The following is a 25647-nucleotide window of genomic DNA, read 5'->3' on the forward strand; positions in this document are numbered from 1 at the left end:
AGGAATGTTATGGATTGCCATTTTCTACATAATTTCCTTTTCCTTAGTCAAAGTTTATCACTCATTGTACATTCTCAGAATTTGATTGTGGTTGGATTCCATTCTAGTCGTGTTGATTTTGGTCCCGTTACGTTCTTAGTGACTTGTTTCTTATTTCTTGATTGATGTGATAAGGTGTAGCCTAATGAGAGCCTGTCTCTGCAAGGAGGCAGTAAGATCGGTCGCTTTCGCATTGGTGAACCTGTAGTTACCCTGGCTGTTCACAGCAGATACTTCATGTCATTCAACTGCTATTACAGTGTGCTTCACCACATGTTTTGGAGATACTACAGTTGCCATTTTAAGATAATCTCAGGTCTTTTTGTGTAAGACGTTTTATTTTCTTTGAAAATTAACTTGAATAAGGCAAAATCTCTTAATCACATGGAGAAACAACAACAAAAAAAACACATTTTCCCATTGCTCAAGGCTTTTCAACTTTTTTTGTTTAAAGCTTTGAAAAAAGATTTTTATTTCACTTTCTGTAAGAGAAAATTTCAGAACAGACAAGAAAGAAAGGATAGAATGAGAAGTAGAGTCTAGATAGTGTTCAGTATTCCAATTCAGGCATAAATCTCTTCTTTTACTACTGAAAACGCAATCCTCAGAGTTACCAGCACTTGCTCACATTCGGTTGCATGTACTCGCACATCAGCCTTCCCCTCTCTTGTGCCCACCGAACCTCCCCAGCAGCCAAGCTGCCCTGGTTGATAGTGCCATCTGGTGATCGGTACAGGGATAGACCTGGCAGACTCTTGCCAACCACTGCTTTCTTCTGCCTGGGGGTTTTATTCCCTCTTTCTCATTTAGGGTGGTTGTTCTTAGCTACTTTCCTTCTTATCTTCTTTGTTCTATTTACCATTGACCTGCAGTCGATTCCGACTCCCAAAGACCCTATAGGACAGAGTAGAACTGCCCTGTAGGATTTCCAAGACTATCATCGCTAACGGGAGCAGGTCGCAACATCTTTCTGCCGTCGAGCGGCTGATGGGTTTGAACCACTGACCTTTTGGTTAGGAGCCAAACACTGAACCAGTGCACCACCAGGGCTCTTTGTCTTACATTTAATGCCTGACTAATTGGCTTCGGGGGTTTTTTTTTTAATTGGCTTCGGTTACTTTTTCTTCATAATCTTTGTGCTTCCAAAAGTGACCGATTATAATTGTTTAAATGCTAGTGATCTTCACATATCCAGGAAGGTAAGATTAAATTTTGAGAGGAAATTAGACATTATTTAGAACCAGTGCCATCAGTCTCTATTGCAAGTATCTGAAAACCTCATGTCCACTTTACAGAAAACAAAGCACACACCTCACAGCATCTTCATTCTTCTCTGCATAGGGTTGCATTGATTTAAATTATTAGTATAAAATAAGACTCATTTAACTTTGAATGTCACAGTAGTAGTCTTTTTTAACCATCTTTTGCAAATGTATAGTATTTCAGTTATGGGTTCGATAGTTACCTTGAAAAATAAACTCTTCATAAGAAAAAATATGCCCTGAGCTCCAAGCAGTCAAATGGGGAGATAAACATTACATTAAATAAGCATTTGGAACGCCTGCTTTGTAACTGCTGTCATTCACAAACTCAGGCGACCTTCAACTATTTGTCACTTTCCCTTTATTTCTCAGCAGTAAGGAATGTATCAGGTTTTCTTTTCGTGTGTGTGTGTGTGCGCGCGTTTGTGTGGAAGATTTTTCTATAGTTTATTGTAAAGTATAGGCGAGAATTAAAGCTAGTCCCACAGAGGGGAGTGTGATTTTACAGAGAAGAGGGTACACGAGAAAGGCACTGTTTCTTGTAGTCTATTTTTCATAGTCTGTTTCAGACACGTGACTAGAGACTGACTTTCAGTAAAGTGGACATAAGTAGAGCCATAGATAGAATCAGAGAAAGAAATCAAGAATTGTGAAAACCAGGAAGAAACTGAAAATGAGTTGGGGGGAAAAACCTCCAGAATTCAACAAATGGGGGGAAAAACCAGATGGAGGTAAGAAGCAAACTAACACATGATAAATTATTGAGCTGGGAAATAGAGAGTTTTTGAGCTGTTATGATGTTAAACTCTCTCAATTATGCAGGATTCTCTTATTAAAAAAAAAAAAAAAATCAGTTTGGATTTAATCTGGATTATGTGACATATATACTTTGTTTCTAACGGTGGGTGTCCCTACCTTGCATCATTCTAGAAAGGCGGTGGAATGTACTCAAGATCAGATGCTCTTTATTTTTTAAACTCATTTAATCCTTCAGCTATCTTAGACCTTTGTTTTCTCCTAATAGAGAATGATGGAATGTTCTAGGTGGGAGATTCAGTACAGCATCCATTCAGAGTTAAGCCAAACTCTGAAAATTCTGGTATTTCACGGTTGGGAGGCTGTGTGCTGCTACGTGTGGCTCAGATAGTTGACAAACAGTAACAACCTTCATTTGCTTTGCTGAATATATTGGATTGAAATTTACAGTTATCATTTACATGCACTGAATTCTCTTGACCAACTTTTTCTGTGATGTCATTAATACAACTTGAAATGTTTTGCTTGATCTGAAGAGTGATTGAGAGGACTCCTTCTTGGGGCTCGTAGCAGCACCCTCCAGAGAACAGAATATGGCAGCAACAATAGTGCTCCTTCCCATGCCTCCTTCCCTACCATCTGGGCTCCTCTGCATCACTCATGATATTGTTGAGAGTTCCCTGATGTGAATCCTTGGCATCTTTTCTCCATAGTTTCAAAACAGACTGTGTGTCTAGTCAGTTTTTCTCCTGATTTATAGGATTTCATGCTCAGTGTCAGAGCTACAAATCTTAGTTTAGGATAGATTTTTAAATTTGAACTTTTTAACGTTATTTTAGTAAGGGAGATGGGCTTATGTCTTTATTTGGGCAGAAAGTTGTTAAAAGTTATATAGTGCTAAAATTTAGTTAGTGATTACCTCAGAAATAGTTACCTAATTGCCCTGATGTGCCAGTGACAAACACTCCGCTAACCTAGTGGTTCTCAACCTTGGCTGCATGTCAGAATCTCTTGTGGGAGCTTTGAAAAATGCCGATACCTAGATCTTACCCCAGACTGATAACACCAGGATTGGGAGTGAGGGGATGGCCAATAGGCAATGGTTTTTGTTTTTAAGCACCTTTTAGAGGTGATTTTAATGCAAGCTACATTTGAAAACTCCTTACACTAAAACAGTGTTCGGCAAATGAGCATGTAGCCAGTAATTCTGATGAGACCCCAGGTTTGGGAAATTTACAGAGGTGTTCTCTAGAAATTACTTCGCATGATTTTATATAAACTCTGAAATAACTCCATCCACCTAGGCATGTGATGATTAATAGTTACCTTCCAGGCAGGGCCACTTGGAGTGACCGTTCTGTTTCCTGGCATTATGATGGATGATGGAGATTTTGCCTCAATTTAGCCACCTTGAAAACCCTTTTAGAAGGAAAGTCTCAGAATGTTAAATCTTTAAAAATAAATAAATAAATAAAAGGGAGGGCAGGAAATCAGGTGGTTAAAGAATTTAAAAATGTATTATAATGTGAGTGAAAATAGTATATTTGAAAGCAAAGACAGATTGGGATGTCACTAAGGTTTGCAGCATTTTCACAGTGTTAAAGAAAACATGCTCTAAAAGAAGGTAATACTGATAGATTTTTAATGAGGTAATTTTTTTCAAATAATTCTTCAAACTCCTGCCATATTCTGGGAGTCATGGCAGGTGAGAAAAGTTCTCATCTTAACTCACCATGATCACAGTAAAGCAGGAGTACAGTGAAGAATATCAGCTCTATTTAAAACAAACAAACAGAAAAAAACCCAAACACCTTTTAAAGCCCGTTTCCACAGCTTACATGAGAACTGCTTAATGTTTGTTAAAGCATGGCTCTAGAACTACCTTCATCAGAATTATCTGGGTGCTTTAAAATGTTGGGCCAGTTCCCAGACTACTGAATGAGAATCTTTAGTGAAGAGGCTCAAAAATCATATTTGTAATAAGCTCCCAGGTGATTCTGATGAGCACCAAAATTTGAGCACCCTTCTCTGAGCTCTACAGCTTATCTGCAAAGGTGCTTTTCCATGTAGGCAGTAATATCAGTGTAGTCAATGGTACCTATGAAATAAGAATTAAAAGTTATATTTATTCTTTCATGTCAGCAAGCAGATCTGATATCATTAGGAAAAGTTGTGTTGGCTTTGGCTTGCAACTCTTTGGCAGGAATTCAACGAGAGAATCTACAGAAAGCCATGGAACTGGTGACAATCAACTACTCCTCTGACCTGAAGAATCTGATTTTGTAAGTTTTAATATATGATAAAACTTATACTGTGATCATGTAAGACAGAGCTTTATTCGTTTTAAGCTTGGGTATTATTTTCATAAGGAACCTTTTAACACTGATTCTGTTTGTTTAGTTCGTACTATTTAAATTCCAGCAAGATACAAACTTTTAATTTCTTTATTTTTACTGATTTATATTGGTTGGAATAAATACATAAATCAGTGTGTTTAAATTAGTCATCGATGTTTTAAAAAACACTTGTTCAAAGAGCACCCTCTAGAGACACATAGTCTAATATGATAGCCACTAGCCACAGGTGGTGCTTTAAATTCTAAACTTTTTAAATAAAATTAAAAATTACGTTCCCCAATAACACTAGCTACATTTTCAGAGTTCAGCAGCCATATAGCTATTGGCTACCATGTCAGATAGCGTAGAACATTTCTATCATCTCAGAAAGTTCTCTTGGATAGTGGTGTTCTAGAAGATGAAAGTTTTCATAAATAAACCTCAGATGCAATCTAGTTACATACTCTAGGGCCAAAACACCTGCTCCAGAGAGCATGTGTGTAGGGGATCCTAAGCTTCTGCCCCAATACCATGAGGTTCCAGGGACTCTTTGGTTATAGGTCTGAATTGAACTTGGCGTAAAAGAAGCCCACTGTGGACCCCTGTCACCACAGAACAACTTCTCCCTATCTAAGATATAGCTAGCATTGGGGGAATTCAGAAGGTGGGTGTCTTAGTCATCTAGCGGAGCTGTAACAGAAGTACCACAGGTGGGTGGCTTTAACAAAGGGAGATTTATTCTCTCACAGTCCAGTAGGCTAAAAGGCTGAATTCAGGGCACTGGCTCCAGGGGAAGGAGGCTTTCTCTCTCTTTTGGCTCTGAAAGAAGGTCCTTGTGTTGCATCAGTCTTCCCTTGATCCGGGAATATCTCAGAGCAGGAACCTCAGGTCCAAAAGACGCGCTTTGCTCCAGGCGCTGCTTTCTTGGTGGTATGAGGTCCCCATGTCTCTCTGATCACTTCTCTTTTATATCTCAAAAGAAATTGCCTTAAGACACTACCTAATCTTGTAGACCTCATCAGTATAATTGTTGCTAATCCATCTCATTACATCATAGCGTAGGATTTACAACATAGAGGGAAGTCACATCGGGAGATAAAATGGTTGACAATCATACAGTCATACAAGGCAATCATGACCTGGCCAAATTGACAGATATTTTTTGGGGACACAATTCAGTCCATGACAGTGGGCATCCCTGATCTATAATAATGAGCTCTTCTGGAGAAGAGATTCTGTGAAGTCTCTTGAAAATTTCCGTTAGGTTCTAGAAGCAATTAGAGCTGCTTGGTCCTTATCAGCAGTCTGTTTTAGCTTTCAGCCATTTTTTCTAGACTTTCTGTATAGCCCTGCATGATCCAGTTTCTTGTTGGACCCACCCTGGGGTATGGAATTGGAGGTAGGGAATGGGGCTGCCCACTTGTGCTTTGTCACTACTGGTATAAGTGTCCTGCTGTGACAGAGCACTGGGAGCCAGTGGTGAACTGGTTCCTATTAATAATCAAAGGAGATGATGTGTCTTCTAAATGAAAGTATTTGTTTCACGTATCATCACAGTAATGATTCTGAGCTTTAGTTTGCAACACTTAAGATGCATCAGATCTCAGGTTGTAACCTTCAGATTCTTAGACATAACCAAACACCTCGCAGGATGAAGTTCCTAGGCTCAAAGGCAAAGGACCATAGACTCGGGGGTCTGTGTCATTTGGCACAGCATCGTTTGTAAAGCCAATGTTCTGCATTCTACTTTGGTGAGTAGTGTTGAGAGTCTTTAAAAGCTCACGAGTGGCCATATACTGGTCTCTTCCAATCCAGAGTGAAGGAGAGTGAAGAAAACCAAAGATTCAAGTCCGAGACACTAATGGACCACATGAACCACAGCCTACGTGACCCGAGACCAGAAGAACTAGATGGTGCCCAGCTATCACTACCAGTGGCTCTGACTGGCATCACAACAGAGGGTCCCAGACAGGGCAGGAGAAAAATGTAGAACAAAAAAATCAAATTCACAACAAAGATCAGACATTGGAGGAACCCTCGAAACTATGGCCCTAAAACATCCTTCTGAACTGGATCCAAAGCTATTCCCGGAGACCACCTTCCTGCCAAACAACAGACAAGCCCATAAAATAAACAGTAACACCCAAGATGAATGTGTTCCTTAGAACAATCAATTATATGAGATCAAAAGGGCAATATTTTCTCAAAAGCAAAGATCGGAAGGCAGGAAGGGGTAGAAAATCAGGACAAAAGGAAACGGGGAACCCAGGGCAGAAGTGGGGAGAGTGCTGACACATAGTGAGGAATGAAGCCAAGGCCACGAAACACTTCATGTACAAACTCTCGAATGGGAATCTAATTTGCTATGTAAACTTTGACCTTACGCACAATTAATAAAAAAGCTGGGGATGTAAGTTTAACAGATTAGTCGTCTGTTAATAATTATTAAAACTGTTCGTTGTGGAGAGACTGGAACGCTTATACGCTGCTAGTGGGAATGTAAAATGGTACAACCACTTTGGAAATCGATTTGGCGCTTCCTTAAAAAGCTAGAAATAGAACTACCATACAATCCAGCAGTCCCACTCCTTGGAATATATCCTAGAGAAATAAGAGCCTTTACACGAACAGATACATGCACACCCATGTTCATTGCAGCACTGTTTACAATAGCAAAAAGATGGAAGCAAACCAAGGTGCCCATCAACAGATGAATGGATAAATAGATTATGGCATATTCATACAATGGAATACTACACATTGATAAAGAACAATGATGAATCCATGAAACATTTCATAACGAGGAGAAATCCAGAAGGCATTGTGCTGAGTGAGATTAGTTGCAAAAGGACAAATATTGTATGAGACCGCTATTATAAGAACTTGAAAAATAGTTTAAACAGAGAACGAATATTCTTTGAGGGTTTGAGAGCAGGGAGGAGAGGGAGGGAGAGGGGTATTCACTTATCAGATAGTAGACAAGAACTATTTTAGGTGAACAGAAAGACAACACACAATATAGGAGAGGTCAGTACAACTAGACTAAACCAAAAGCAAAGAAGTTTCCTGAATAAACTGAATGCTTCGAAGGCCAGTGTAGCAGGGGTAGGGGTCTGGGGACCATGGTTTCAGGTGGACATGTAAGTCAATTGGCATAATAAAATCTATTAAGAAAACATTCTGCATCCCACTTTGGCGAGTGGCGTCTGGGGTCTTAAATGCTAGCAAGCGGCCATGTAAGATGCATCAATTCGTCTCAACCCACCTGGAGCAAAGGAGAATGAAGAACACCAAGGATACAAGGTAATTACGAGCCCAAGAGACAAAAAAGGGCCACATAAACCAGAGACTACATCAGCTTGAGACCAGAAGAACTGGGTGGTACCTGGCTACAGCCAATGACTGCCCTGACAGGGAACACAACAGAGAACCCCTGAGGGAGCAGGAGAGCAGTGGGATGCAGACCCCAAATTCTTGTAAAAAGACCAGACTTAATGGTCTGACTGAGACTAGAAGGACTCCGGAGGTCACGGTCCCCAGACCTTCTCTTAGCCCAAGACAGGAACTACTTGCAAAGCCAATTCTTCAGACAGGAATTGGCCTGGACTATGGGATAGAAAATGATACTTGAGAAGAGTGAGCTTGGATCAAGTAGACACATAAGACTATGTGGGCAGCTTCTGTCTGGAGAAGAGAGGGCAAAGGGGGTCAGAAGTTGGCCAAACGGACACGAAAATAGAGAGTGGAGGGAAGCAGTGTGCTGTCTCATTAGAGGGAGAGCAGCTAGGAGTATACAGCAGGGTGTATACCAGTTTTTGTATGAGAGACTGACTTGGTTTGTAAACTTTCGCTTAAAGCACAATAAAAAATTTAAAAACAGTGTTGGGCATGTGTGGGTTCATTATACTATTCTTTCTACTTTATGTTTGAAATTTTTCTAATAAAAAGTGAATAAACAAAATAGTCATACTTATAAAGTACTAAAACATATGGAGCAGTCAGCCGTGTGTGAAGCACTTTCTAACTGCTTGATATGAATTAATTCACTTAATTCTGTTAGCTACCATTATTAGCCCCATTTTAGAGATGGCAAAATTGAAGCAGAGTGGTAAAGTAACTTGGCAGAGTCAAATAGCTTGTAATAACTTTAAGTGTGAATTATTGTTGTTAGTTGCCATCGAGTCAGTCTGACTCTTGGCAACCCCAAGTAAGCAGAACAGAACTGTGCTTCAGAGGGTGTTCAAGGCGGTGACCTTTCAGAAGCAGATCACCAGGTCTGTCTTCCGAGGTATCTCTGGGTGGATTTGAACCACCAACCTTTTGCCTAGTAGTCAACTGTTTAACTGTTGGCGCCACCCAGGGAGCCTTCAGTATAAGTAGGTAGATAGAAATATGTCAGTAGTTACAGATGAGTAGTTAAGACACAGGTTATCCACGTGAGTATAACCATTTATTCAGCAAAAGACCACCTTTTCTATGTCAGATGCTGAGGGTGCTCTGAACAAGGTGGACAAAATTCCCCACCTTCTGGAGCTTACGCCCCAATGGGGAGAGCTAATAAACATGTGAACAAACAAGATATTTTCAGAGCATCTTAAGCCGTATGAAGAAAATAAGACAGCATAATAAGCAGAGGATGAAAGAGTGGGAGGTTGTTTTAATGAGATGGTCAGGAAATACCTTCCTGTCAGAATAAGCAGTAATAGGTTATTGAAAGTTCCAAAGATTGAGAATCAGTTGTATTCTAGCAGGTAGCCCTTTGAAATGAGTGATATTTTCTTAGTTATTAAGACAGGACGCTCAAATTATTATTAAAAAGAAGAAATTAAACTGGCCTCTGTTGATGTGAGTTAGAGAAGAAACATGTCTACAGTTTCTGCATTCGCTCTTAAACTTTTCCAGAAAAGAGCAATAAGCTTTAAAATAAGCTTTAAAAATGAACTTGACTTCCATGAAAAAATTTTCAAAGTTGTATACACTAATGTGATAATGGCAGCAATAGCTGTTTGTCTGTGGGTTATGTTGTTTTTTTGAATTGCATGTTTAGCATTCAAGTGACTCTTCTTTATTTTGGTTAGGTATTTGTTGACTGACCAAAACAGGATGCGGAGTGTAAATGATATCATGCCCATGATTGGTGCTCGATTTTATACTCAGTTGGATGCTGCTCAGATGAGAAATGATGTCATAGAGGAAGACCTTGCAAAGGTAAAGAACATAGTTAAAAGAGTGTATGCACCTTTGAACCTGTGTGTATACATATAAAACATAGTAATTATTGTGCTGAATGAAGTGTATAATTGGTTAAAAGATTGTTTGTAGATATATTTGTCCAGACTGAATGCTCAGTATTTAAATTTCTTACATCCTCTGGGCATTTTTTTTCTTCTTTTCCTTCATGATTTTGCTATAGTCATGTGATAAAATCTTGATTTTTTTTTTCATGTGATTTACATTCACAACTCCTGAAAATGGCCAGCTACATAGTGTTCTTGAGTAATACCATTGAACGAAATGGAGATGTTGTATCTGGAAGTATAACCAAAAGGAGGGGATATTGGGATTTATTGTTGAAGGGTAACATTGGTGCAGGGCACCACTTTTTGTACACGTTTGCTTTTGTATTCAGTTAGCTGGAACATTAACATTCTCTCTTTTTAAAATGTTTTATAGGAGGTTCAAAATGGAAGACTGTTTAGGCTTCTAGCAAAATTGGGAACAATCAATGAGAGGCCGGAGTAAGGATTTACAGTATTTTACAATATGTTTTCAATCAAGGGCACTATTTTACGTAACGAGAATGAGTATACCTTGTTCTTACAGGTTTTATTTGAAAAAAGAAAAATTCATATATGAAGTAACCTTAAGACTGTTGTTAGCCATTACCAAAAACCATTAGGATACTGTTTTTCAGTCACAACCGAGGTATAGCTGTCTTTATGGATTTTACACACATACACACATACAGAGAATATAAGCCAAAAAAACTCACTGTCAAGTTGATTCCGACCCGTAGGACAGAGTAGAACTGCCCCATAGAATTTCCAAGGAGCACCTGGTGGATTTGAATTGCGGACCTTTTGGTTAGTAGCCATAGCTCTTAACGACTATACCACCAGGGTTTTCCTATGAAGAATATACCACGTTAGAAATCACTATTTTAGTTTTATGACTCTACCCTGTCCCCTTTTTGATGCCTGGTCAAATCAGTTTATCTTGGTTAGTTTAGAAACTTTGAAAGCCCCTATTTGTTGAGTGCCTCTTAACTGCTATTAAAGTGCGTTTCTTTTTATAGCTGTTATATGAATCACAGTGAAAAGGCATCATCTTAGAGTTTGTCATTTAGTTCTTTATATCTTAGTTGTAACTTAAAGTTATTCATATCTTCAAGAAACATAAGCAGAGTTGATGTTCGTACTGCGCAATCGTTGAAGACAGTGTCGCAGCTATTGGATGAGCAGTGTGACCTCTGTTAGTAGACGTGGTGATGGATGATCACCGTTGCCTGAGAGGTTTTTCACTGTTGTTTTTTTACCATGAAATTTAGGTCCCCCTGCCTTTCTTCAAAGCCAAAAAAACTCAATTACTCAATTAGGATTTTCCCTAATACCCCTTCTAAATGAAGAACATAATCATATGTGTTGAACCATATTTTGAAAACTCTTTTAGCAGTTTTTTTGTGATATTTATATTTTTATTTAAAAATATACACTTGTAGTGCTATTTCTTGATTTTTTTTCCAATTTTTAATTCAGCTAATGACTTCGTACAGTGAAGGACGAGGCTTTATCTTTACTTCATCACCCTACCCCCAGCCCCCGCCCCCACACACCCACCTTTCTAACCACTTCACTGGTAAATTTTTAGTTAGACCTGTGTTCATTGTTGACATTATTATGACTAGGTAAATAGTGTTCACAGCTGCACCACATAGTAATTCATGATTTACTTCCTTTCTTTTGTATGTTTTTTGTTTGTTTTGATTTCCTGTTAATACTTGTCTGATATAGAAAACTTAGCAAGTGAAAAAAAATTACCATCAGCTCATTCCAAACTTTCTTCTGCCAGAGTTAAAAACACCTTTCAGTGTGGCCAAAGATAGGTAACCCATCAGTTCCTTTTCTTTTCTCACCCTTAGAAAAATTACCCTTGGAGCCTCTGTCCTTCTGTTCCTATGTGGGCTGGTTCCGCTTTAAGCCTCCTCACACTCATACTTTAGAACTGGCGCTTCCCTTCACTATTCACCTGGGAGTTCACATTGACTGTCCCTTTGTGTTGGATACAGTTTGTTGCTTTTTTCCCCTGGTTTGGTCTTTTGATTTAATGGAGTACATCCTATTGTAGCTTCCTGAGACAGGTGAGTTTTTTAAGTCCTTGCAAGTCTGAAAATATCTTTATTCTGCCTTCACACTTTTTCGTAGAATAACTGAGTATAAAATTCTAGATGATCCTCAGAAATTTTGTTTAATAATTAAATTTTTTGTCAATATTTATATATGAACAAATTAAAAAAAAAACAAAACTAGAAAAAGATTGCAGTGAAGAAAACAAAGTCTCTTTTGTACCTGTGATTCCCAGTCTGCTCAGTCCCCCGTCAGTCTTTATTAGTTTCTTGTTTATCTTCCCATAGTTACAAATGTAACTGTATGGTCTTATTCCCACTCCTCTTTTTAATACGTAAAATTGCAAACCATACTCAATGTTCTGTATATTGCTTTTTCTCATAGTAATATATTTTGGAGATCTTCCTATTTAGGTATATTTTATATATGCCAAGCACTATTATAGTTTCAAATATCATGTCATTTAATCCTCAGAGTAACCTTTTGATGTGTGGGTACTGTTATTGTTCCTATTTAACAGAGAGAGAAGTTGAGGTATAGAGAGATTAAATAACTTGCCCAAGGTCACCTAGCTAGTTAAGTACACGCACCAAGAGTCGAGGCCAGACAGATGATTCCAGAGTCCATGCTCTTAACCACTGAGCTACACTCTCTCACACTTTATGGTCATGCCATAGTCTATCCTGTGGATATACTATGCTGTATTTCTCCAGCCCTCTATCAGTGGGCATTTATGTTTTCTTCAGTCTTGTTGGCATAAACAATGCTGCAGGGACTAACTTAGACACACTTCATTTTGTGTGTACACAGATGTATCTCCAATTGTGATTGCTGGATCAGTGGGTACGTGCACTGTAATTTGATAGCCAGTGCAGGTTTACGAACATAAAACGCGTGAGAGTGCCTCACCAACAGTATATTGTCAAACTTTCAGATTTTTGTCAGTCTGATAGGTGAGAAATTGAATCCCAGTGCAGTTTTATTTTGCATTTACTTATTGAGCGCAGTTGAGTATCTTTTATGTTTTTGATCCGTTTGTTTCTTTTTCCATCTGTTCAGATTCTTTGCCCATTTGTATTCTTCAGTTGGGTTGGTTGTTTTCTTAATTTATAAGGAGCTGGAGAGATTCACCCTTTGTGATGTTTTTTCAGTTTTTCAAATTGACTAGCTTAATTTTTTTCTATGCAAACATTTTTGTATGAATTCTAATTTATCAAACTTCTTTTATGCTTCTGGACTTTGACTCATTCTCCACTCTAGGGTTATGAACACATCCTACCGTGGTTTCTTCTGAATCATTTGTGCTTTCTTTATATTAACATTTTTATAGATTTGGAATTTATATAGGGTGAAGATATGAATCCAACTTTATTATTTTTTCCAGGAGACTACCTAGTAGTCCAAATGCTATTTATTGAATAATTTAGCTTTTCCCCCCTGGTTTGAGGCACACTGTTTTAATTACTGAAGTTTTAACATCTACTAGTTAGTTCTTTCCCATTTCCAGCTGTTGTGTGTTGTTTTTCTTAAACTGTTTAGTTTCCTATATTAAATTCTAGACTCAGCTTGTTTAGTTAAAAAGAAATGTGATAAACTTGATGGTATTTTTATTGAGGTGATAATATGTTTATTAAAAAACGAAGGCGGAATTTTAATGTTGAGTCATCTTAACCAAAAATATGGTCTGTCATTATGTTTGTTGACAACTTCTTTTGTGGCCTTCAGTAATCTTGAAGTTATTTGGGGTTTGGGGGGCTGTTATAAATGGTATTGTTTTCCTGATTTCCTTTCCGTTGTTCTCTTTATTGATGTCTAGGATTCCAACTGATTTTTCTGCTGAATCTTTCTATTCCAGTAGTTTTCTTGTGGAGTCTTTTGGGTTTTCTATGCATAGTATCATATCATCCGCAAGTAGGGACAGTTTTATTTCTTCCTTACCAATTTGGATGCCCTTTACTTCTTTTTCTTGCCTTACTGCTCTAGGTAGAACTTCCAGTACAGTGTTAAATAGGAGTGGTAACAAAGGGCATCCTTATTCCTCTTCTCAAGGGGAATGTTTTCAGCCTCTCTCCATTAAGAATGATGTTGACCGTTGGTTTTGTATACCAAAAAAAACCAAACCCACTGCCGTCGAGTCGATTTCGACTCATAGCGACCCTATTGGACAGAGCAGAACTGCCCCACAGGGTTTCCAAGGAGCGCCTGGTGGATTTGAACTGCTGACCTTTTAGTTAGCAGCCATAGCTCTTAACCACTATGCTACCAAGGTTTCCTGGTTTTGTATAGATGCCCTTTATTAGGTTGAGAAATTTCTTTTCTATACTTATTTTATTGAGAGTTTTTATCAGGAATGGGTGTCGGACTTTGTCAAATGCCTTTTCTGTGTGGACTGAGATGATCATGTGATTCTTTTCTTTTATTATATTTATGTGGTGGATTACCTTGATTGATTCTCTAATGTCGAACCATCCTTGCACATCTGGTATGACTCCCATTTGGTCATGGTGCATTATTTTTTTGATATGATGCGGAATTCTGTTGGCTAGAATTTTGTTGAGAATTTTTTGCATCTGTATTCACTACAGATACTGGTCTGTAATTTTCCTTTTTTGTAGTGTCTTTGCCCGGTTTGGGTCTCAGGGTTATGCTTGCTTCATAGAAGGAATTCGGAAGTATCCTTTCCTTTTCTATATTCTGAAGTAGCTTGAGTAGTACTGGTGTAAGCTCCTGAATGTTTGGTAGATTTCTCCAGTGATGCCATCTGGGCCAGGGCTTTTTTTCGTTGGGAGTTTTTTTTTTTTATTACCTTTTCAGCCTTTCCTCTTGTTATGGGTCTCTTCAGATTTTCAGCAACATTTTATGTTAGTTTGGGTACATAGTATGTTCCTAGAAATTTGTCTTTTCTCTAGGTTTTCAAATTTGTTGAAGTACAGTTTTTCATAACCCTGTGTTATGATCCTTTTTATTTCAGTTGAGTCTATTGAAATGTCCCGTTTCATTTCTCTTTTGGGTTATTTGCATCCTCTCCTATTTTTCCTTTGTCATTTTGCCCAGTAGTTTGTCGATTTTGTTGATTCTTTCAAAGAACCAACTTTTGGTTTTGTTTATTCTCCCTATTTTTTTTTTTTTCTATTCCTATTTCATTTATTTCTGCTCTGATCTTTATTATTTCCTTTCTTCTGGCGACTGTGGGCTTCTTTTGCTGTTCCCTTTGTTATAGTTGTGTAGCTAATGTTTTGATTTAAAAGACCCAGTTTTGTTTTGTTTTAAAAAACATAATCTAAGGCTGCATGGAGTCCCTGGGTAGTGCAGATGGTTAACGCACTCAGCTGCTAACAGAAAGGTTGGAAGTTCGAGTCCACCCAGAGGTACCTGGTGATCTACTTCTGAAAAATCAGCCATTTAAAAATCCTGTGGAGCGCAGTTCTACTCTGACACACAACGTGGGGCTGCCACTGGGCAGGCCCGACTTGATGGCAGCAGGTGTTTAAGGTTGCATAGTCTGGTCCCTCTCTACTCTTTGTCCTTGCTTCAGAGCTGCTGCTTTTTTTCCTTTTAGTTTTTCTTCGCTTCTTGCCTTCTCTTACTCTTTCCTTCCTTGTGTTCTTTGTGTCCTCCTTGCCCTCATTTTCTTCCCTTGTACTTATATTCTCTCTTTTTCTCTTCTCTTGTCTCCCCCAACCCCATCCAGTGACTGCCTTTTCTTAAGTTTAAGTGCTCTGTGCTCTGCTGTGCAAATGCTGATCTTTCTGACTAGGGAGCAGCCTTCTTCTGGGAAACCCTCCTTGCCTTTCCGAAGAAATTAATGTTTCTGCTCTCTACCATATCCCTTTTTCTTAATAGCACTATCTAAGTATGTAATTGTATCCTTTGATTATCATCTGTTGTCCCCGCTAGTCTGTAAGTTCCAAATGTCACTGAAAGCTAACAGAAGTTGTCTGGTCATTTCTCCAGCTCTTTGCAGCTTGCTTTCAGATGAAATGGTATGAAAGCAAAATCTAACCCCTTTTTGTTTCCTAAATATGTTTCTATTTTATGCTCATCAATAAAGGGAAGTATCTAGCTGATGATCTCTCGAATTTGTAACCTCAGGGTGGGAGGAAAAAAAGGATATTCTCTTCAATCTTTGTGTAAAGATGTCTGAGTACATTTTTCATTCTTCTCCATTTTATCTATGACTGAGGTTAAAGTAAGGGGTGTAGTTGAAGATAGATCTGCATAAGAGGTGATTATACCTGTGAACTGGGAAGTTAAAACTGGAATTCATACAATTTCATGTTTAGTGAGATTATGTTTTAAAAATCCATCAGTAATCTGGATATAACAAAATGTGAAAAAATAAATATATACATGAACTTTTCTACTACAGTTGGATTTTAAAAAACACTGCACAAAAGAAAAATCCTAATTTCTTATTTATTGGAGAAAATAAAATTAAAGTAGATTTGGATCTGAAGAATTCACGTGTCACCATGTAACTTCTCCTAGGTTCCAGAAGGATCCTACCTGGTCAGAGACTGGAGACCGTTATCTATTGAAACTCTTTAGGGATCATCTCTTCCATCAGGTGACAGAAGCGGGTGCTCCTTGGATTGACCTCAGTCATATCATTTCTTGTCTTAACAAGGTAATTTGTATCTGGGTTCTTAAGATCATGCTATCTACAATTTGTGGAGTTGCGTCTTCTACAAATACTAAGAGACTTAAGCAATCAGGATCTACTTTTACTGTAGCCTGCAAAGACATTTTATTTGTAGCTATTAGTTGCTCTTAATAACATTTTATAGAAGAGGAGGATTTTTTAACACCTGCACAAATAATTGCAGAGTTTTTTATTGCACATTGTTCTGCTGTGGTAAAATGTTACAAAGGAACACTTTTCCCTTTTTATACTGTACTTCGTGTTGTTTTGTTATACCAAATAAAACATTGTGACAAACAGGAAAATAATCTTGTGCTGAAATATTTTTTACAAATTGAAACCTTTTGTTCTAAGTCAACGTGAGTCACGTAAAATGACTTTGTTTATCATTTATTAATAACAGGCATGCTACAGGTAAAATCAGTAGGCCCAGCTATTATAAATAGGCGATTAAGTGATTGGATGAATTAACTAGATGGAGGTATATCGTAAATTCATTCGAGAGGTGAGATTTGCATTTTGGAAAGGGCCGTTGGTTGTTGTTAGGTGCTGTCGAGTCTGTTCCGACTCATAGTGACCCTGTGTGCGACAGAATGAAACACTGCCCAGTCCTGCGCCATCCTTACAGTTGTTATTATGCTTGAGCTCATTGTTGCAACCACTGTGTCAGTCCACCTCTTTGAGTGTCTTCCTCTTTGCCACCGATCGTGTACTTTGCCAAGCATGATGTCCTTCTCTAGGGACTGATCCCCCTGATGACATACTCAAAGTACATGAGATGAAGTCTGGGCATCCTTGCTTCTGAGGAGCATTCTGGTTGTACTTCTTCCAAAACAGATTGAATAAGTATGGTGAAAGAATACAACCCTAACACACACCTTTCCTGACTTTAAACCACTCAGTATCCCCTTGTTCTGTCCAAACAACTGCCTCTTGATCTCTGTAAAGGCTCTTCATGAGTACAATTAAGTGTTCTGGAACTCTGATTCTTCACAGTGTTATCCATAATTTGTTACGATGCACACAGTCGAATGCCTTTGCATAGCCAGTAAAACACAGGTAAAGATCCTTCTGTTATTCTCTGCTTTCAGCCAGGATCCATCTGACATTAGCAATGATATCCCTGGTTCTACTTCCTCTTTTGAAACTGGCCTGAATTTCTGGCAGTTCCCTGCCATTATACTGCTGCAGCCGCTTTTGAATGATCTTCAGCAAAACTTTGCTTGCGTGTGATATTAATGATACTGTTCTGTAATTTCTGCATTCAGTTGGATCACCTTTCTTGGGAATAGGCATAAATATGGGTCTCTTCCAGTCATTTGGCCAGAAAGCTGTTTTCCATATTTCTTGGCATAGACGAGTGAGCACCTCCAGCGTTGCGTCCGTTTGTTGAAACATCTCAATTGATACTCTGTCGATTCCTGGAGCTTTGTTTTTTACCAGTGCCTTCAGAGCAGCTTGGACTTTTTCCTTCAGTACCATTGGTTCCTGATCATATGCCACCTCTTGAAATGGTTGAATATCAACTAATTGTTTTTGGTATAATGACTCTGTGTATTCCTTCTATCTTCTTTTGATGCTTCCTGCGTCGTTTAATATTTTCTCCATAGAATCCTTCACTCTTGCAACTTGAGGCTTGAATTTTCTCTTCAGTGCTTTCAGCTTGAGAAAAGCTGAGCTTGTTCTTCCCTTTTGGCTTTCTATCTCCAGCTGTTTGCACATGTCATTATAATACTTTGTCTCCTCGAGACGCCCTTTGAAATTTTCCGTTCAGCTTTCTTCATCATTTCTTCCTTTCGCTTTAGCTGCTCAACGTTCATGAGCAAGTTTCAGAGTCTCCTCTGACATCCATCTTGGGCTATTCTTTCTTTCCTGTCTTTTCAACGACTTCTTGCTTTCTTCGTGTATGATGTCCTTGATGTCATTCCACAGCTCGTCTCGTCTTCGGTCACTAGTGTTCATTGCATCAAATCTATTCTTCAGATGGTCTCTAAATTCAAGTGGGTTATACTCAAGGTCATATTTTGGCTCTCAAGGACTTGCTCTGATTTTCTTCAGCTTCAGCTTGAACTTGCATATGAGCAATTGATGGTCTGTTCCACAGTCGGCTCCTGGCCTTGTTCTGACTGATGATATGGAGCTTTTCCATCGTCTCTTTCCACAGATGTAGTTAGTTTGGTTTCTGTGTGTTCCATCTGGCGCGGTCCATGTGTATCGTCGCTGTTTATGTTGGTGAAAGAAGGTACTTGCAATGAAGAAGTTGTTCGTCTTGCAAAATTCTATCATTCGATTTCCGGCATTGTTTCTGTCACCGAGGCCATATTTTCCAACTACCGATGCTTTTTTTTTGTTTCCAGCTTTCGCATTCCAATCACCAGTAATTATCAATGCATCTTGATTGCATGTTCAATGAATTTTAGACTGCAGCAACTGATAAAAATCTTCTATTTCTTCATCTCTGGCCTTAGTGGTTGGTGCGTAAATTCCACTGTTATTCAAAAGGTTTTCACTGGCTAATGCTTTTCAGAAGTAGACTGCTGGGCCTTTTCTTCCTAGTCTTAGTCTGGAAGCTCAGCTGAAACCTATCCTCCATGGGTGATACTGCTGGTATCTGAATACCGGTGGCATAGCTTTCAGCATCACAGCAACATGCAAGCCCCCCACAGTATGACAAACTGAGAGATACGTCGGTGGGGAAAGGGCTGGGAGAGATCCAGTTTACAGAAGAGGAAGGAATACCTTTTCCTGATGAATTACTTGGAATTATAGAACATAGATCCAGGCTCCAGAAGTAAATCATAATCTTTGTACAGGTTAATGTCTAAACCAAGGGCTAGCAAACTATGGCTCGTGGGCCATTATCTAGCCTATGGTCTGTCTTTGTGCAGCCTACAAGCCAAGAGTTTTTAAAGGGTTGTAAAAAGACACAAAAAGCAAAGAAGAATGTGCGACAGAGCTTGTATGTGGCCCCCCAAAGCCTAAAACACTTACTCTCTGCTCTTTTATAGAAAACCTTTGCTGACCCCTGGTCTATACTGTCCCTAAATCATAAGTATTAGAGGATAAAATGCTTAACTATACCTACTATAGCAGAAGATTTAGAACCAATAATGTACAGTGCTCTTTCAGGGAAAATATTATGGTGGTGTGTTTTTTTACATGCTGCTTTGCCTTATTGGAATGACTTTAGATCTCTTTAGAGCGTGGTCAGAAACCTACATTAAGACAGCACAAAACTGGATGTACCATTGAAGTAACCCAGTCTGATTTATATGTACCCACTTCTCATTTACCTACATGGCTAGGTTCCAAAGACCAGGTTATTATACGAAAATTGGCATTATGCAAAAATGGAGGATGACCACATCAGATCACAAAATGGAGGATGGCTACATCATTATGTAACTGCCAGATTACATCATTGCACAATTGCCAAATTACGTCATTACATAATAGCCAAACCACTGAGAATTACTAGCCTAGCCAAGTTGACACGTAACCTTAACAATCACAGCCAGCATTATTCTCGCTCTGCACCTTGGCATTCGTTACTGTCAGACATATGTCATTAACGTGCAAAATAATCAGATAGTAGATTTTTTACTGTTGTTGTAAATGTGAAGTGTCGGATAACAAGATAGTCTTAAGTGAGGAGTAGAGTAGGTGTGCACATTTCCCCCTTGGTTTCCCTTAAAGTGAAAACTTTTTTCTTCAGAGCAATGAGTGGAGGATAATTCTGCCAGATTTTAGGACATAGCCTCAACACACTGGTGATAGATCCTAAGGAATAAACTGAGGACAGGTATCTTAAGTGAGAATGAGTTAATGAATATGACCATTGAAAATTTGAAGAAAATACTACTTTATATCATAGAATAACTGGTAGTAAGTAAAATCTGTCCTGAATCTAAAAATGTGACAATTTTCTAAGGTTGAAAACAACATAATAAGTTAAAAAGGGAAGGATAGCCATATTGGTTATATAAGAATTAAATTTGATGTAAGCTTATTTTGGTAAAAATGATGACAGAAATGAAGTGGTGAAATGAAAAATGGAGCCTTCAGAGTGAGTTTTAAACATATTTTAATGAACTAATTAAAAAAGAAAAAGTATATTGAAAGCTGATAAAACAAAAATAAAGTGAAAACCACAAGACATTTGAAGAACTACAGATTAGCATTGATGCTTTATAAAGATGTCTTTAAAATATTACTGCCACACCTCCGAAGATAAGGATAAAGAGCATAAAGTGGCACTCACACAATAGGGAATAACAAAGGTAAGTGTGTGAATAAATTTGATATTAGTCAATCAGAAATGCAGATTAGCGAGTCACTGTTTTTACAGGAAGATTGCTGGTAAGTTGGCACAAGTCATCAGGCGGTGGTGTTAGAACTGATACCCTTTGGGAAGTAGTGTGGCTGTATGCATTCAGCTGTGCAATTACTCATAGCTAGCTTTCTCGTTTATACCGTCAAGAATTTCTCCTAAGGAAGGAATTCTACAGAATTAAAAAATAAATAGGTGAATATGTTTATTGTCCTGTAATTCATGATTCAAAAAAACTGGGAGATAGTGGTGAAAACAACTGGTCGTAATATAATACGTACAGGTATTAAGTATGAAGGATAGGTAGAAACATAGGGTAGTGCCTCTATTGGAAAAACATCTGACTGGAAAATTGTGTGCATACTGATACTGATCGCAAAATATTTATGGATATCTGGAAAGGAATGTGGCAAAAATAAAAAAATACACATTTCATCTATCATTGCAAGTGTTCGAAAATAGATCCTTTTCTGTGTGGTATGAACGTCACATTTTGTGTGTATGTCTGTTTCAGCTAGATGCTGGTGTGCCAGAGAAAATAAGCCTCATTTCCAGAGACGAGAAGAGTGTACTTGTGGTGACTTACAGTGACTTAAAGCGCTGCTTTGAAAATACTTTTCAAGAACTAATGGCAGCTGCAAACAGTCAGTTGTAGTATTTGCTAAAAAAACAAAGCACGGAAGACATTGCTGAGAAACTTAACCAATAGCAAATTGCACTACGGCTGAACTGTTCCATCATCTCATTTCACGTGTGGGAAGCAAACAGGAGATGAGCAAAGCTGCTTGCACTTCAGTCAGGTACACTGTCACTTGAGAGGAAGAGTGTGTCACTTACCTTAGAGCTACGGCAGCCGTCAGAGGCTGGATCTGTGAAGAGTTTATTTTAGATTAAGGAACACCGTCAAGTGAATGATGTTCCTGCCCCCCCCTTTTTTTTTCCCACTTGTATATGCACTAATTTTCATTTTTTAAAGACTTTTTTTTTTTTTCGATTTTTGAACTTTTGCCACAGTGTAGACTTATTAAGGGAAACTATTTACGAGAACATTTTTGGGAAACAATGCTGGGCAGCATTTGTGTCGCTGAGGGTTGCAGAATTTGCTCTTTTTGGGGATGGGTTGCCCTGAATAACATAATGGAGCCGGTAAAAATTTGATAGAAATATAGTGTAGTGCAGAATTCTTGTAAAAGTATCGTATGCAAGCTCTGTATGCCACCCGCTGTTAGCTCAAATTGAGATTTTTGTTTTGTTTTGTCTGAAGAACATACAAAGAGAAATATCAGTGAATTGTCGAATATGAATTCCCCTATCAGTTGATTTAGATCTTTCCTGAGCAAAGATTGGATAAACAGTAACTGAAGGAGCATAAATAGCTCTTTGCTCCAAATTCAGCTGAGCCTTTAAGGGAAAAAAATAAAAAGGTGTGTTTCCCTCCTAGTCAGATGCATTTACATTTATGCAATTTTTTTTTAATAGAGAAAAAAATTAAGAAATTGTATTAAAGGCCTGAAGTTCAGGAATGTATTACTTTAGGTTATTTACAGTTTGCTTTTTTTGTATAAAGTTCTGTTCTTTGAACCACAGCTTTATTATGGTACTTTACACTGGATACAAAGACACTGTTAAGAAGATTAACTAAACACAGCAGTGGTCTGGCATCAAGAGCTTTCTGAAGTTTTACGGCCTGAATCTGGAGGGATACCGATCTGCTGTGCCTTGCAGTCACTGCTTAGCCCAAAGTAATAGTACTTTTGATAATAACTCACTATGTGGGATATTCCCAAATAAGTCAATCTCAAAAGTTTGGAATTTCCTCCTCTTAACTTTCTTAATATTTGGACATGCAGTTGTCGCCAAACGCAGAATTTATAGTTAATGAAATACCTATACTTTGATACTGAAGACTGCCAAATACATAGGAATTTTCTTTCTTAAAAAAACAGTAATGAAGACTCTGTATCCTTTCCCAGCACTGAATGTTTTACTAGCACTGGGTGCTCACCATGCAACTATGAAGAAAATGTGGAAACCCAAAAGGTCAGGACAGATTTCCAAGCACTTGCAACTGATGTTACTGTCTTCAATTTTAATAATTATACATATTTGTAGTTTTCAGAGAAGTTTTTAATATTTCTCCACTTTTTATAAGCTTTAAAATGATTTTCTCTGCCTTGAGATTTGCATCAAGAAAAAGCACCTCTCTTCACCTGAAATCTTTGAAGACTAGAGACACGCTTTACACATTTTATGAAGCGTGGCTGAGTCCACGTTTGGTAGCATCAGTTGTTGAGTTAAAAAGAAAATCAATTATTGCATTTGATACGGATGGATTAAAAAGAACATAATGTTCAGTACTCAAAGGATGATTAACATTTGCCACCATAATGTTCTTTTTTTATGTAAAAGGAACACGAACTTGGAGACATTAACATGCAGAAGTCTTTTATCATTATTAGCTCATGTATTTGAGGAAGAGCAGCTGTCTTTTTATATGTTTTTTGACAAATCATATTGTAATTCTTTTGTACAAAAAAGAACTACTTGTATTCTAGAAGAAATATGAAATGCTTAATTTATAAGCGGGCTGGAGATTTTTTCCAATATTGTTTTCTTTGAAAATGAAAGGGGATCATCTATTTTAGTTTTAGGGCTTGGGAACTTTTTGAAAATTTAATTTGTGGACCAATGTTCTGTGAAAGGTAAGGAAGGGCAGGGGTCAAATAGGGCTTGAATTTCTCCTTCTGTATAGACCAGCAAACTTTTCCTCTGCAAGGCAAGTTCAAATCACAAACCCAAGAATGTTTGTATCATGAGTGCTAGTTTGCTTCAGCCCCTAGTAACCTCAGGACTTGGTTGACTATAAAAGGTAGACAGCTGATATGTTTTCATGAGTAAATATTGTCAGCCAGAAAAAACAGTTGGTGTCAGGTATGCATATTTTTTTTAGCTTTGTTTTATATTTATTTTTCATTTCATTTTTATTGGGAATGGTTTTCAAAAAACTCTGTTTTGCTTAGGTGTTTTTGGGGGAGCCCTCTTTTTTTTCCATGGTGTAGTTGCATTTAAGAGGTTGTCTAAAAGCTAGCCTGTTTAATTCTTAGGAAGATTTGAATATCTGGGAACAGTCAAATTAAGGATACAAACTTCCCATACCTTCCTGTTATCACAGATTAAAGAGCAGAAAGGACAACCCTTGAAATCATGTAACATTGGTCATTTCAATTTTGTGTACCTATTTTAAATTCTGTTAGTGTATTTACTTCATTGTAAATATTTTTGAGGGTACCTTTGTATTTTGCTTTTGACCTTGGTTCTGTGATTTGGATGTCAACAACTTCCCTAAAAAGCACCAGTATGTTAAGTTCTAATGTCATGGTCCCAATATGTGGTATTCATCTTTAATCCTCTTTTCAGTCTTTACATGTACAGCATTATTTTTAATAAAGAATTACAGAAATAAGCTTGTCTCTTTTGTACAAATTCATATAACAAGGTTATGTCCTGTGATTAGAATTTAGAAAGTTGTATATTTCCTACATGTTTTGGAAGAATTTTCAATCTTTGGATGAAGTCACGGCAGATTTACTCATTAATTTAGCAAATAATTTTGTCAGATGCCTCCTCTGTCCTTGTATCTATCTGTTTTAGGCACTAAGAATACAGATCTGAGGACGCGTTATTTATAAAATCTATACTCCCAAGCATTTCTGCATAATACACATTGCTTACAGTATAGTTTAGGAGAGAAAGACTACTTACCTGAGAGGATCGGAAATGTAATTCAAAAAGTATTGATAAAAAATCGTAGAAACCTTTATTAAACAAAAATATCAAGATGTGAAACTGTTGTTCCTCGACGTATCTCCTGTCTAGGTCTGTACACTTCTGAAGGTGGTGTTGCCATCTCTCTAACCCTTCCTCCAAAAAATTCTGTGCACTCCAATTTACACCACGTCAAAATGGCAGTTTTGACATCCTTTGAGGGACTCGAATCATATTCCTTTTAAATGTTCTCTGAGTTTTGGGAACAAAAAAGTCTGCAAGGGGCAATATCAGGGCAGTAGGGTGGATGGAGTAAGATTTCCCAACGAAATTCTTGTAGGACAGCTAGGTGCATTGTCAAGATGGAAAAAAACTCCTCAGCACAACTTCCCTGGCCTTTTTCTCACCAATGCAGCCTTTAATTTTCTTAAAACTTCTTCATAAAAAGCCCCTGTGATTGTCCTATGTCCTTCAGGAAAATCTGTCAACGTTACCCCTTGGTAATGTAAAAAAAAAATCGTCATCTTCTGAGCAGTCTTCCCTCTCTTGGCTCATCTTCAAGGTCTTCCTGACCTTCCTTAAAATGCTTAATCCATCTAAAAACCATTGTTTTACGTGGGTCAGCAGTCCCATAAACTTGCTGCAGAGCTTCAGTGATTTGGGAAGATGTCCACCAAAAGATGAGTTTTGTTAAAAATTTGATATTACCCCTGACCTCAAAGTCATTGTTTTCCAATGGCACAAAAAAGTATCTTTTTTTTTTTTTTTGAAGGCACCCTAACAAGACTAAGACAAGTGTATTACTGAGAGAACTTGTCTGTGGCCATCCACTGATCGCAGAGACATGTTTAAACACATTTTGTTTGGAATAAACCCGTGCGTGTATGAGCTGGAACCCCAGCAGCAGTACTGTTTGACTTACTCGTGTAGTTGAGCTCTGATTCAGTGTTCTGTTAATTTACCATGTAGTTGAAGGACACTCCTCCACCTGAATCCTCCAGAAACATAATTCAGGATATAAGGATAAAGAAAAGATGGCAAAATGTTAACATTTCTTAAATCTAGATAGTGTTGTGGGTTGGTTGGTTGGTTTTTTTCCCCCTGTATGAAATTTCTCATAATAAAAAGTTGAAAAAATTATACAGAAGAGAAAATGGTAAGGGGCCAAAGGCAC

General features: G+C 38.0%; 1 protein-coding gene across 3 annotated transcripts in view; it reads left to right on the top strand.

Annotated features, from left to right (window-relative positions):
* PAN3 (poly(A) specific ribonuclease subunit PAN3) overlaps window positions 1-24171 on the top strand; it is a 171450-nt gene extending 147279 nt beyond the window's left edge. For 2 of the 3 annotated variants that reach the window (XM_049867478.1, XM_049867477.1), the window contains 5 exons: window positions 4200-4339; window positions 9472-9601; window positions 10067-10131; window positions 16225-16363; window positions 21223-24171. In XM_049867478.1, the coding sequence (XP_049723435.1) occupies window positions 4200-4339; window positions 9472-9601; window positions 10067-10131; window positions 16225-16363; window positions 21223-21363 (615 nt within the window). In that variant the 3' untranslated portion in view covers window positions 21364-24171. The remainder of the gene's footprint in view (window positions 1-4199; window positions 4340-9471; window positions 9602-10066; window positions 10132-16224; window positions 16364-21222) is intronic. The other variant, XR_007515085.1, reaches the window with a different exon arrangement.
* The last annotated feature ends 1476 nt before the right edge of the window (window positions 24172-25647 follow it).

This window comes from Elephas maximus, chromosome 23 (assembly GCF_024166365.1).
Source record: "Elephas maximus indicus isolate mEleMax1 chromosome 23, mEleMax1 primary haplotype, whole genome shotgun sequence".
In the NCBI taxonomy this organism is placed as follows: Eukaryota; Metazoa; Chordata; class Mammalia; order Proboscidea; family Elephantidae; genus Elephas; species Elephas maximus.